Source organism: Narcine bancroftii, chromosome 3 (genome assembly GCF_036971445.1).
Source record: "Narcine bancroftii isolate sNarBan1 chromosome 3, sNarBan1.hap1, whole genome shotgun sequence".
NCBI lineage: Eukaryota > Metazoa > Chordata > Chondrichthyes > Torpediniformes > Narcinidae > Narcine > Narcine bancroftii.
In genome coordinates, this window is record NC_091471.1 from 302,260,468 (window position 1) to 302,274,973 (window position 14,506).

The following is a 14,506-nucleotide window of genomic DNA, read 5'->3' on the forward strand; positions in this document are numbered from 1 at the left end:
AGCCAACGTACAGAAGACTGACCTTCTATACGTATGTCAGACTTTAATAATGCTACAGGAGCTCACTCGTATGGAGGGGCCTCTGGATGTTGGGTTTTTGTATCTGTGGGTCCTGATTGAACAGGAGGAATGTGGTAGTCACATTACAACTTCTATGCCAGAGAGTTTGAACTACAAATGATAGAAGTTCCCACTGAGTCTTTCATCATTTGTGGAGAGACTTTGGTCTGATCTTCCCAAAAGACCAGAACCAAGTTCCAATGTGCATTGTAGCGAGGTGGTTGGTTCACTACACTTGGGAGCCCCACAACAAAAGGGTAATGACACGAATCAAACTCGTGCTTGGGGTTGTGACTACCCCATGTGCCAGCTGCACAGAAGACTCCAGACTTTTACCTATAGAAGAGAAACCCCAAAACACATCCTTGCAATATGGACACCAGGGCAAACTTGTCTGACTTAGCTACTTTAGTTTAAAAAAAAAAATCAATAAAACGGTTTCTGCCTGAAGATATCTTCAGCGGCTTGCTGTTCAACGCAATCATCATTTGGAAAAGACTTCTGGGACTGAACCAATTAGGAAGAGCATACATTGTGGAGCACTGATTAGAATCGGAAAGAATTTATGAATTCAAACCAGTTGTAAATAGGGAGTAAAAGTAGCAAAACTTTATACCTGCAATGGAACATCCTCATTTCAGCTAAGTTATTTTGAAGATACAATCACAAACCAGAAAGTTCAACTCTGCCACCTAAACTGTCAGTCTGAATGCATGCTGTATACAAGCTGGATGAAATTGTTTCACCATTTACGTATACCATGTATTCATTGTTTGCAACTAAAATTGGCTGATGCTTGTGAACTTTCCTTCTTGCTTAATCCTCCTTTAGACTTGTATTTAGCTTTGTGATACCCAGAGAACACTAGACAAGCGTGAACTTATTGCACCATCCACTTCCAGAGTTTTTGTGGAATTGAGTCAGACAGTGTGGGAAACAAGCCCTTCAGCCTACTTCATCGATGCCCACCAGAGCTAACTGCATACATTTGGCCCATATTCCCTCTAAACAAGCCATTCTCCACGAGGGCCCTATGGCTGTTCTTGGGGGTCACAGTACATTTAAGGAAAAGCCTGGTTTTCTTTTCACCTCCAACTTGTGACATAAAAATCAAATTTATGTCGTCAGAGAAGTACACAAGAAACAAACTAAATTTGACTGCATCACAGGGAAAGGGGCCCATAAACTTTGAACCAAGTCCTGGATGGGGCATAGCCAAAAAAAGGTTGAGAATGGCTGGTCTAAACCTTTCCTACTCATATCACTGTGTGAGTTTTAAATGTGGCAATTGTACTCACATTTACCACTTCCTCTGGCAGCTTCTTCCATGTAGCTTCCATTGCCTGGGTGAAATTATTGCCCCTCAGATTCCTTTTAGATTCTTGCCCTCTCAATTTTGATTAAGATGCAACAGGGCACAGGAACAATGGGCCTATCAGGATCATCGGGTTTGTTCATCTTGGGAAGGAGGTAGGGATGGGAAACAAATTCATATTTAAGATTTATTGTCAGAGTACATGCATGACATCACATAGAACCCGGAGATTCTTTTGCCTAAGGCCCAGTGATCACTTATTGGTGGTGCAAAAAAAAACTATACATAATGTACACATATAAACAAATGTAAAGCGACTGCAATACAGAAGAGAAAAATACCAAAGTGCTAAAGCCCCTGATTGAGTTTGTTATATCTATCTTCTGAGCTAACAGCTCCTGTGCCTCTAACTTTTTTATTAGATTCTTCTAATTTTTCTTTTAAGTCCTCTACTTCCATTTCTACAATTATTTCTCGTTCTTCCATATTTTCCACTCTTTTTCCCATCTCTGATATGGTCATTTCCATTTTATTCATTTTTTCTTCTGCATTCTTAATTCTTCTTTTTATCTCATCAAATTCTTGTAATTGCCATTCTTTCACTGATTCCATATATTCTTTAAAAAAAGATATATCCATTGTCTTGCCTTTCTCTTCTTCTTCCACTTCTTTCTGTTCTTCTTCTTCTTCTTCCTCTGGGTTGACCATCTGTTGTTTCCTTGTTTTCTTTTTACCCTCTTCTTTCTTGTTGTCGTTATTGTCTGTGTTCTGCACCTGCTGCTGTGCTGCAGGCGTCTCTCTCAGCTGTGGAGATCGACTCCACAGCTGCTCCCCCCTCCAGTCAGTGTCGCGCAGGTTGCGCACTTTTACTCGGCTCTGCGAGCCATTTTTGTAGTCCCGAGCCCGGGACCTCCACTGACCTGAGGGAGCGGGCTTCTCTCTCCACGGCGGGCCTCTTCGGACAGGTAAGGCCTTCACCTTCTTCTTCCGACATCTTTCCTTCTTTTCTTCCCGTTGTTTTTGGTTTTTCTTTCTTCGCTGCCATTTTCTTCACACTTTTACTTTCACTTTGTTTTGATTTTTATGTTTGTGCCTTTGCTTTTTCTCTATTTTTTTTTAAACTTTTCTGGAGAGGGCTGGAGTTCCCCTACCGGCCACTACTCCATCACGTGACTCCTCCCCTGATTGAGTTTGTTGATGAGGAGTCTGACGGTGGAGGGGGAGCAGCTGTTCTTGAACCTGGTGGTACGAGTCTTGTGGCACCTACACCTCTTTCCTGATGGTAGCAGTGAGAACTGAACATGTGCTGGCTGGTGTGGATCCTTGCTTCCTGTTGCTCTCCCACGTCAGCCTGTGATGTCATGGGCTATGTCCACCATCTTTTGGAAGGCTTTACGCTCAGAAGTATTGGTGTCCTCATACCAGTCGTGATGCAGATGGCCAGCGCATTTGCCACCGTTTCCAATGTCCTCCAAACTTCCGCAAACTCCTGAGGAAGTAGAGGTGCTGACGACTTTTTTTTTCATATCATTAGCGTGTTAACTCCAGGAAAGATCCTCTGAGATAGTGACTCCCAAGAACTTAAATTTGCTCACCCTCTCCACCTCTGATCCCCCAACGATCACTGGATCATCCACCTCGGTTTTTCCCTTCCTGAAGCCAACAATCACTTGGTTTTGGTGAAATTGAGTACAAGGTTGTTGTTGGTGCACCCTTCAGCTAAGTTTTCAATCTCCCTCCTGTACGCTTATTCTACCTCTTACACATCCCACTACCGTGGGATCGTCAGCAAATTTGTAAATGGTGTTGTTATTGTACTGAGCCACACAGTCATAGGTGTGAAGTGAGAAGAGCAGGGACCCAAGAGCACAGCCTGGTGTCCTCTGGTACTGATGGAGACGTTCTTACTAATCCTCATTGATTGTGGTCTGTAGGTGAAGAAATTAAGGATTCAACTATATAGTGGGGTGTTGAGTCTCAGGTCTTGGAGTTTGCTGATCAGCTATGAGGGAATGAGTGTATTAAATGCTATACAGCAGTCAATAAAGACCATAATTGAGATGTTCTTTTAATCTCTCCTGTTTGGATGGGGGAAAAAAAAGCTGTCCATCAACCTTATAAATATATCTCTTGTGATCCAGGGTACCCATCTCTTCTCTCCTCATTACACACAACCTAGGAACATCCTTGTGAATCTTTTCTGCACCCTTTCCTGCTTAATGACATCCTTTCTGAAGCTTAGCAATCGAAACTGCACAACATTCCGAGTGCAGTCTCACCAGCGTCCCAGACAGTTGTAGAATGAACAGATTCAATCACGGACTCTCTTCTGCCAAATGAATGCCTTTCACAAACATCCACATCTTGCTTCAGGTTTCAAATTACAGTAAAAAACCCTGGTATCTGATAGATTGGTGCCAGATTAATTTTCTGGTTGCTTGACTGATGAACTAACAGTGAAGCACGCCATTTTAAACTTGTAATTTTTACTTAATTAATTTCCGCAATTTTTTTTTGCTGGTTGCTTGAATTCCAGATAACAAGGGTTTTACTGTTCCCACTATTAATCCCCTTGTTTAACCGGGGACAGTTTTTTAAAAATTCCCTCCATAATTTAGGTTACAAAATTAAAGGATCCACACCAGCCAGCACATGTTCAGTTCTCATTAATCAAAGAAAGAAATAAATGAAGGAAAAGAAAAAGGAGGAAAGGTGAGTAAATAAAAAATGGAATGGAAGGAGGTAGGAAGACCAGTCATCTTGTAAGACGGTGGTTCTCAACCTTCCCACTCACATAGCACTAAAATTGCCCTATGCCATAGGAGCTCTGTGATCAGTAAGGGATTGCTGAAGGTGGTATGCACGTGGAAAGAAGTTGTTTGAAAACCACTGCTTTAATCATACCACCTTCAGCAATCCCTTACTAATCAGAGAGCACCTATGGCATAGGGATTACTTAAAGTGAGTTGAGAACTACTGTTATAAGACATCTGGTATTTATGATACTTTTAACAAGGTCAAACTTTTCAAGTTGATTGGAACACCTGTAGGAGAGGGAGTTCCAGCATTTAGACACAACAGATAACCAAATGGTGATACATTTCCAATGATGTGCAACTTGAGATGCAACCTGCCTGTGATGGTATTCCCATCACATTCCTCCTTGATGGCGAAAGATCTCCACTGAGAGAGGTGTTGGAGTTTTCCAAGTGAGTTAATGGCCCTTACTTTGTGAATTGTGCACAGTGCAGCCACAACATCTGGAGGGAATTAATGTTTCGAGTGGTGGATGAGATACAAATCGAGCAAGCAGGCCAAATGGTCCTGACTGGCGTCAAACTTTGAGGATTGTAATCCATCTCATTGTTGATTTGTGTCTTGTGGATGGTGGAAAGGTCTTCGGAGGTCAGAAAGCAAGTCATTCACCACCAGATATGTGCACTTAGATCTGATAATGTGGCAAAATAGTTTATCTGACTGGTTTAGTCAATTTTCTGGTCAATAATGACCAAAGATGTCATTGATAATAATGAGTAAAAATGGGATCCAGAACAGTACAGGAACAGGCCCTTTGACCCACAATGTCTGAACTTAACATAATGACAAATTAAACTGAACCTCTTCCATCTGCATATGATCCACGCCCCTTCAAATGTATCTGCTTTTATTACACCCCTGGCAGCCCGTTCCAGGCACCCACCACTCCAAAAAAAAAACACATGCTCTGCACATCCCCTTCAAACTGTCCCCCTCTCACCCAAATTAAACTCATTCACATGTTGGAGATCATCATTACCGAGTGGTTCATGTGCAAACCCATTCCAAAACTCATTCTGCATTCCACTCCTGTGCTGACATGTCTGTCCATGGACTCTTACTGTCAAACCAAGACCACCTGTTTATTGGAGGAGCAACACAAATTTTTTGTCTGGGCACACTCCAACCAGATGGCATTAACATTGACTAATCCTTATCCAGTTTCTGCTAGGCTACTACCTTTTGCCCTCTCTTCCCCATCTCTGTCTCTTCCAGCTTTCCACCCCCTTCCCTCTCCATTCACAGAGGCCCCCCCCCCATTTGCTGGTGTGCCCTCCCTCATCCCTGTATTACACCTGCTTGTGGGACTGTACTCCTCTGTCCCCACCATTTTATTCAGGCATCTGCCTATGTTTTGTATTTACCTTCTTGCAGGGATGAAGCCCGAAACATTGGTTATGTATCTTTATCTTTGCTTATTAAAGTACACAATTTGACCTGCTGAGTTTCTCTAGCATTGCATTTTTAATTTTATCCCAAACCACCATCTTTTCACTCATTTTTGTTGCCATCTTAGTGTCAATGAGAAAGAGCAATGCTTCCAAGACCATCCACACCACTCGTCCCCTTGTTTAACCGGGGACAGTTTTTTAAAATTCCCTCCATAATTTAGGTTACAAAATTAAAACAAAAGAATCATCTCTTGACAGAGCAAGAAAACAACGAAGCAAAAAACCTTTTGACAAGGTGAGTAAATAAAAAATAACAGGAAGCTACAAAGGAAACAAAAGCATTTCCTGTTCAGCAATTGATCATGTTTTTAAAAAAAAATCATGTTAGATTCTGCTGAAAAAAGGAGATGGAATGAATTCCAGTAAAAACTTTCAATCAGACTGACATATACAGAACTTGTAGTGGCCTTTCTGGGTGAGACTTCACAAATCTTATGTTACTTTGATTTTGTAAACTGCAAAGGTTTCTTGAAGTGGAACAAAGACCAGAAGAGCACACTTCATTCTTAGAGTGATGTCAGCAAGTACATATACTCTTTAAAATGAAACTATAGTTCTGGGGGCAATACTGGAGAAGCTTGTGACCTGCCGAGTTTCTCCAGCATGTTTGTGTATTGCATTTGACTCCAGTATCTGGAGACTTTCTTGTTCAACTATAGTTCTGGGGCTTTAAAAAAAATATTTAAAGTTCCAGCCACTGTACTCAGCAGGAACATTCATGATGCCTGGATTGCATGTAGCACCGTACAATTGGCTGAGTGAGGACCAGTGAACAATTCCCTCAAAACTTGCTGGCAATAGATAATTTATAAAAAAGAAATAATTTAGACATGCAGCATGGCAACAGGGCCTTTTGGCCCACGAGTCCATACTGCCCAATTAACCTCCACTCCCAGTACATTTTTGAACAGTGGGAGGATACCGTAGCCCTTGGGGAAAACCCATACGTATACAGGAAGAGCATACAAGCTCCTTACAGACAGCTCAGGATTAAAATCCCAGTCCCGATTGCTGGCGCAGTTATAGTGTGCTCATCCTATGTGGAGTCAATCTTGTCCGTTTCAAAATCATTTTGCAATTCAGAACATTTTATTATCAGACCAAGACTGATTTGGTGACATTACTGAAAAGTGTGAAGTTTGCAAGGATAAGATTACAGGGGCCCTCCTGACAGGCTTGCAAGGTGTTAATTTTTTTTTTTTTTTTTTTTGCAGGTCTGAAAACGAGCAGTTGATCTTCAAATCTCAATACAGGAAGGCAATCCACAGAACATTGCTCATGCAGGAAGTCTGAACAGCAAAAAATGCTGACAGTAGTTTGATGTTAGTGAGTTTATTGTCATATACACTGTTCAATGTACATATACCCCGAGTCTTATTTACTGCAGCTGAACTTTGTTTAACTACAAAAACACCTAAAAAAATCCAACTACAATAGTAGACTTAGAGATAATAAATTCTTAGAAATGAAGTTAGATAGAAATAAGTTAACAGCAGATAAGATTGGAAAGGAGTAGGGACAAACATCTATCAGATGAGACAATATGTGGATTCAATATTAAAATCTCTGCCTAACGTAGCTCCCTTTCTTTGTTCAGAATTAACCATTTCTGCCAGTCATCAGGTTTTCTTCCTTTTTTTGTATGATCTGGCCCGTCAGGCATTTCCAACAGCTTTACTGTCAATATTACAATCACGCAAAGAAGCAAAACAAGCTTCCAGCCTTCAATGTCGCTAGAGTCCCAGGGTCTAACATTTGCTGAAACAGCGAAAGACTGTTGAGATTGAGGTATCAAAGAAAACCACCAAATAAATTTGCAACAAATATCAGTGCAACAAAGGCCTGTATGAATGTCGTCTCCGCACAATCTATATTGTCACCTTCAATCAGATCAGAGCTTGAGAGAGCAAAGCTCTAAAACTCTAGGTTCAAGAACAATTTTTATCTAACAGCTATCTGGTTTTTGAAGTTACCCTTTCTACCCAGAATAGACCATTGAAATACTACTTTTATTTCTTACACTAAATGGAACTGTGAATATTTATTCTCTTTCCCAGTTTACATTAAAGCGGCCTCTCTCAATGAGGGCTCAATTTAAGTAAAAGCCTAGTTTCCATTCACCTCGCATTAAAAAATATTTGCTATGTAGTCAGTAGGAGAGAAGAATGGAAAAAAAACTAGAGTGCTTCACAGGGAAGGGGGTCCAGAAATTTTGAGCAGAGTTCCAAGGGGGTCTTGCCAAAAAAAAGTTGAGAATGGCAGTGTTAAAGCACTAAAGCAATTTAATGTATGCTCTTATCTATGGTACTTTTCATGTACCTACTTAGCAGAAATCAAGACTTTTGGTGGATCTGTATATTACAATGAGTCGCACAACAAAGAGGTGGAAATTCTTGTGATTGTGGTACCAGAGTCTCAATGTGGACAAAAGGAGATGATGATCTGGAATTCAATAGGACCAGGAACAACAACCCATTAGTGCCCATCAATGGCTCTGTAGTGGAAAGAGTAGATAGCACCAGGCTCCCTGGAGTCCATTTAACTAATGACCTATCGAGGACACACATTTCCTCAATTGTCAGGAAGGTACAACAGCAATGGCACTTTCTAAGAAAGCTGAAGCAGATAAGGCTACTGGCCTCCATCATGTCAACCTTCTGTTGAGAGCGACCTGGCCAGCTCCAGAGAAATGGATAAGAGGTCAATTAGAGTGGCAAAGAGGATCACTGAAGTCTCCTTCCCACACTCCCCTCCCTCCCAAATCAACGTGATCTACCAGGATTGTTGTCTGATGAGGGCTCTCAAAATCATGGAGGACCTCATCCACCATGCACACAGAATCTTTCAACTGCTCCTGTCAGGAAAGAGTTACAGGAATATCAGAGCCACCACCACCAGGCTGAGGAACAACCCCTTCCCTCAGGTAGTGAGAATGCAGAAACAACCGAATGAACTGCTCACAGTAACCAGCTGACTCATGCACAAAACACTATTTATTTGTATAAATGAATACTTGTCCTGCATAGGTATTGTTTGTCTGTATGTGCGTCATGTCTGGTGTGTCTGCATGTTTTGCACCAAGGACCAGAGAACACTGTTTTGTTGGGTTGTACTTGTGCAATCAGATGATAAATGTGACTTGATTCATACTTAAACTGTATATAATAAACTCATTGTCATAACCTATCAATTCTTGTGCCCTTACCCTGGAATCTTTGCTAGTGTTCAGGGACCAAGTATATAGTAACTGATGGACTATTACACAATGTCAAAGAGGCATCAACCAGCAAGCTGTGTAGAGGCCAGTTTCAGAATGAATGATAAAAGCGCACAGTAAATGATAGAGACAAGGATGAGAGGAGGAGGAGAGAGTAGCAAACAAAAGGTGTTAATTGGATACAATAAGAGGAACGGTTAGAATGGATTTGGTTCTGTGAAAGGAGACAGAAAGAAATAAAGACAGAAGCAGAACTAGAGGAGACAGGGGATGAAGATGGGGAGTGGGGTCAAAACAAAAACTGGAAAAGTTGATGTTCATGCCATTTGGTGGAAGAGTGATCAGACAGAAGATAAGGCATTGTTCCTCCAAAAGGAGTGATGGCCACAAATTTGATTTGGCGTTGGTGGCCCGGGATCGAAAGGGTTGGAACTGAAATTTGTGTTGGGGTTGGAGTGTCAGGAAGTGGGCATGAGATTAACGATAGGAACATACAATTAGTTCATTTGATAGGGTACTATCTTAGACCTGCAATATATAGACCAGATGGGCCCCTGGGTGTCTTGGGCACTCTCAGTACAAAGTCCCCTTATACCTCTGCACAAGAGCATGACATCACCATTTTAGTGACAATAAACTGACATTCCTTCAGAAAGAAAACATTCTTCAATTACAATCTGCTAAAAAACATTTGAAATTTTTTCAACCAGGAAGAAACAATGGCTTTCAAAACAGTGCTGAAGAAATCTTGCTGTGTTCCTTCAATGCGAATAGCACAGATATCAGCAAAATAGGCTCAGTGTTGACGCCAATCTATTGTCCTTTTTAACCAAGCCTTCTCGCCTGCACCCAACTGATGCATTTGCACATTTCTTTGAAGTTACTATTTTGACAAATCATTTACAGTATCTGGAGATTATTGCTACAAACTACAGGTTCACAAAGTCAATCCTTATGCTGGTGTCCTGGACCTCGTGCCTGTTGAGGTATAGCCACCAATCCAACCCAGATAATGAGGCCAATTCTAGTCAGCACATTTTGGTTAGACTCTATACGTTTGCCTCCCTAAAGACTTGAGCTCACGACTAATCACCTCAATTTTTTTCTTGCAACTTCAACTTTTGGTAAATCAAATACGTTCTCCTGATATACATCTCTTAATAATCTAGTGACATTCTTATTTTTTTGAGTTACAAGATTATTAGTTAAAAACATAACACTGGAGAAACTAAGCAGGTTAAACAGTGTACTTGTGTAGAAAGGTGCATGACCAATGTTTCAGGCTGGAGCCCTTCAAGCTATGAAAAAGTGTAGGCAGGTACCTGAATATTTATTATCTCTGGTGTAGAAAAGTAATGGGTACATCAGAGGAGTTTATCAGCACTGATTGTAGCAAAATAATTAGGGGAAAATGGGCTCATATGAAAAGCATCTTCTGCATCTTTAAAATTTTATCTCAGAGAGGACAATCAATCTTATGAAGGCAAATATTTTAAAGCCCAATGGCTGTTTGAAATGTATAATTTATACAGTGTATTTGGTCACAAAACATTAACAGAACATAAAAGCATAACTGTCCAAAATGCCGGCACAGTCATCTGACTACCGAGCTCAAAGTCAGCTTGAACTTTTAAATTAAAAAATTAATTTAGCCACACATGCCGCCCAATTGCACCAATCAGGTCAGTCCACATCTGACATGGAGGTCATTTAAAGACTAGTTTATCAGAAGTAGGACAGACCTCTTTCTGTGAGGAAGAAAGAGGAGGGAGGGAAAGGATTCGCAACCTTGGATGATGAGAGATGTATTTTCATTCCTTTTTTGATTAAATTGACAACAAGGTTTAGGAAGCTGAAGTCAGAGCAGACCCTTAAGGAATATGAAGCAGGCAGGAACAAACTGAACAGGAAATCGGTAGGGCCAAAAAGAGCAGTGATGTATCTTTGACGAGAACTGGGAACAAAGCCTCAAGATTCAGGGTAGTAGATTTCGAACAGAGATAAGGAGGAGCTACTTTCCCCAGAATATGGTGAAACTATGGAATCTGGTGCCCACTGAAGCAATGGAGGCCATCTCTGTAAATGTATTTAAGACAAGGTTGGATCCTGTTTTTAAATATAGTAGGAGAATTAAGGAATATGGGGAAAGGCAGGTAGATGGAGATGAGCCTATTATCAGATCAGCCATGATCTCATTGAATAGTGGAACAGGCTTGACATGGCTAAACCTGCTCCTATTTCTTTTTTTTTTGGGAAATTTTAGCAATACCTCTTTCTTGGCTTTGAAAGTTAGCCTTTCCCCTTATAAACTCAATTCATAAAAAGAAATTATTTATTCTATCAATAATGTCGGGTGTTATGTTTTACTCCTGTCTGGCTCCAAATGCCTGATGGGTAAAAGGGGTGCTCACCAGCATCTGAATGGAATCCACATTAAATTGCTTTAAAGTGAGGTGGAAATTTGAGAGCACCAAACTCAAAGTTCGAAGTCTACCACAGACTCAAGGCACAATCAAGATGGCTACTTTCAACATGCTGACCAGATTAGTGTTCAGATACAGAACTGGCACAATGAACAATCAATTTTTAATTAGAACAAAAATAAGAATCAATCCTTGAACCATGCCTTGATTTTGTTTACAATGACTGAATTTTCCAAGTGATTAGAAAGCATTTAGTGAAAGAGCATGCCGATCCACAAGATGAAGCATTTATGCTGTACTGACAGCACGACGGATGAAATAGGCAAGAGAGGCCTACGTGTAGGCTGCGCGAGTCTGGGAGAAATATTGTTCACCTCTTGTTACTGTGCCCAATGCACCATCACCGGCAGAATGTTCACCATTACAAAAAAAAATAAATCACACGGCAGATGGCCTTCTCTGAACAGAACCCTATGATAAGCCAAATTAGGCAGGCAATACAGCGTGAATAAATAGTGGCACAGCACATACTCCACTTTGAATGAGGGCCTTTGGATTTCCCTGATGCTCAGCTGGGGTAGTCACCAGTGTACAGAGTAGCACTGAGCAGAACCTGCATAAGCTTATTTCCACTGGCTCCGAAACAGAGGCAATACATTGTTCAGTGATTTGCAAGCTAGAAAGAAATTCTGTGGTAGAATTCATGTCCTTTCCAACTGATGTGTGTGAAGTATCAAGTGAGAACATAACAGATATTACATGATGTTTCCTACAGTTTACTGTAAGGCAGACAAAGATTTGTTATCAGCAAAAATTGCCAAGATCCCTTACAGCCAGAGAAAGAGAAGCAAGACAGGACCCCCACCCCTGGGTCACTGGATGTTCATTGATTTGCCTCCAGCACTTCTGTAGCTGCAAGGCCTTCAGACCAAATCATCAGCAGTCTGAACCTCTGGCACGACCAGGAAGCTCTCGCACCCTCTCACATCCCAGTACCATTTCAGCCAGTCTCCAGCAGTCTGCAGCCTGGTGAGAGTCCTCTGACCGCAGCCGTCAGCATCCTATGTGGGTATCACACATCACGTCACCCAAAATCCCGCCTCCTGTGCTTTTCAGATTCAGTCCCTCACCGGTCCACCGCCAAGATCACCATTCCATGGGCTGTATCCTCAAGTTCTCAAACAAGGGTGGCCTCCCCTTTCAAGTTCTCTTGAGTCCGAAAGCTTCGTGGCTGCTGCTAATCATAGGTGCCACCATCTTGGGCCGGATGGCGCAGTCACGGGATTTTAAAATAAAAGAGCTAACAGTGTTTTAATAAATTGTTTAAAGCCTGCATGGAGCAGACTAGGCCATTGGACCTTGCAAGGGAGCACTGAGACTTGGCTCCCCATAGGTCGCACTAGAGGCAGTGTTGCCATTACAGCAGATTTTTTTTTTAAACAAAAAAGGGCAAGAACTGTGGTTATTAAGTTTTATTTTCATGCAGGTTAAAATGTCTTGCATTATGCAATAAACTACCAAGTTCTTCAATTTCCCCTCAATTTTATCCAATAGCACTACAGGTACTGTAACGTGATTGATATTACTCGGAGACTTGTGTGGAGCACAAACATGCAACGCTAGATAAATATGGTAGTCCGTTGGGTAAACCTTCAAGTTGTACTGCCGAGCAGTCGCAGAGTTTATAAAGCTCTCAGTTGAGCCAGTGTCTATTAAGTAATCCGTCAGATGACCGTTTACCCTCACCTCCATTATCAAGTTGTTCAGCTGGTGGGGGTTTTGCCTGGTCGAGGACGACTGATGCCAGTGCTCTGGAGGCTGCATCGCTCTCCCTGTTGATGTCGTCTTGATCCGAGGGTCGGGAAGATGGCATCGACCACGAGGAGCAGCAAGATGGCTGCCGTTCCTGCCATTGCTTCACTTCCAGATTTCCTCAATGCTTCACTTCTGGTTGTGGTTCCCACCACGAGGCGCAGCAAAATGGTGGAGAGCAGCATGGAGAGGCAAGGACCCGCACTTCTGGGCTTGAGCACGGGGCATATGACAATTCGGGGGTCATGCATGCAGTCACCTTCCTGGGGTTCCTCTTGGGCCTGAGACTTTCATCCCGTCTTAGCACATGCTAAACACATTGAATTCTTCACGGGGCATCTGGCATGGGGGTGTTTGGCCTGTCCACAGAAGTAGCATCCCTGGTTGCACGTGGCCACGGTAGTCTGTACCAGGGACAGCTGTGCTCCACAGGTCTGGTCTTCGGAGAAGACGCTGCTTTCGTTAAAGGTCATCTGCTCGCAGATGGGCCTGTTCAAGAGATTTCACCAGATCGAGGGTACTGGCAAGGTCTTTCCCCAATTCTAGTAGTCGCTGCCTCACGTAACACGATCCAACTCCTGCTATGAGTGTATCCCAGACTTGCTGCTCTTCTCTTCTCTCACCTGGGCTGAGACCCGCTTCATACTGGCACTTTCTCGTCAGTTCCAGAACATAGAGATTCACCCGGTCATTGCAGACGTTGCAGACGTTGAGAGTCAGTGCCTCACCAGCACATCGTTTGGAGGCCTTGTGTAGTGGGTTTTCAGGGCTTTGATGGTCCTCTTGTACGCCACGTAGTCCCTGATGACTGCGCATTCCTTGGGACCATCTCGGGAGAGGAAGGATGATCTCCAGAGGCCGTCGAAATGGAAGACAGCTTGGGTGGCCGTCGAAATGGAAGACAGCTTGGGTGGCCGTCGAAATGGAAGACAGCTTGGGTGGCCGTCGAAATGGAAGACAGCTTGGGTGGCCGTCGAAATGGAAGACAGCTTGGGTGGCCGTCGAAATGGAAGACAGCTTGGGTGGCCGTCGAAATGGAAGACAGCTTGGGTGGCCGTCGAAATGGAAGACAGCTTGGGTGGCCGTCGAAATGGAAGACAGCTTGGGTGGCCGTCGAAATGGAAGACACTCCAACCAATAGGCAAATTCTTCCAAGGTCTCTGGGACAGAGGGTCGACCGAGAGCAGGGGCTCCCAATCTGGGGTACATGTACCCCCAGTGGTGCATTTGCACTTTTCAGGGGGTACACTGGGTCTGACAGAATAACCATTACTGTACAATACATGGTTGTGCAATTTGACTGCAGATTACAAAATGTCGTTTTTTTTAAGCCTTAATTTTTAGGGGTACATGAGAACCTATAAAAATGCCCAAGGAGTACGGAGGAACAAAAAGGTTGGGAGCCCCTGAC

The 14,506-nt window shown here is 42.6% G+C and overlaps 1 protein-coding gene across 2 annotated transcripts in view; it reads right to left on the reverse strand.

Moving 5' to 3' along the window:
• Nucleotides 1-14,506, reverse strand: part of LOC138759006 (nuclear receptor ROR-beta-like) — a 73,629-nt gene that overhangs the window by 29,219 nt on the left and 29,904 nt on the right. Inside the window, exon 2 of one of the 2 annotated variants that reach the window (XM_069928759.1) lies at nt 1,359-1,518. The exons of the other annotated variant lie outside the window; for it this stretch is intronic. Within the exon in view, the coding sequence (XP_069784860.1) occupies nt 1,359-1,389 (31 nt within the window). The 5' untranslated portion in view covers nt 1,390-1,518. The remainder of the gene's footprint in view (nt 1-1,358; nt 1,519-14,506) is intronic. 2 annotated transcript variants of the gene reach the window in all.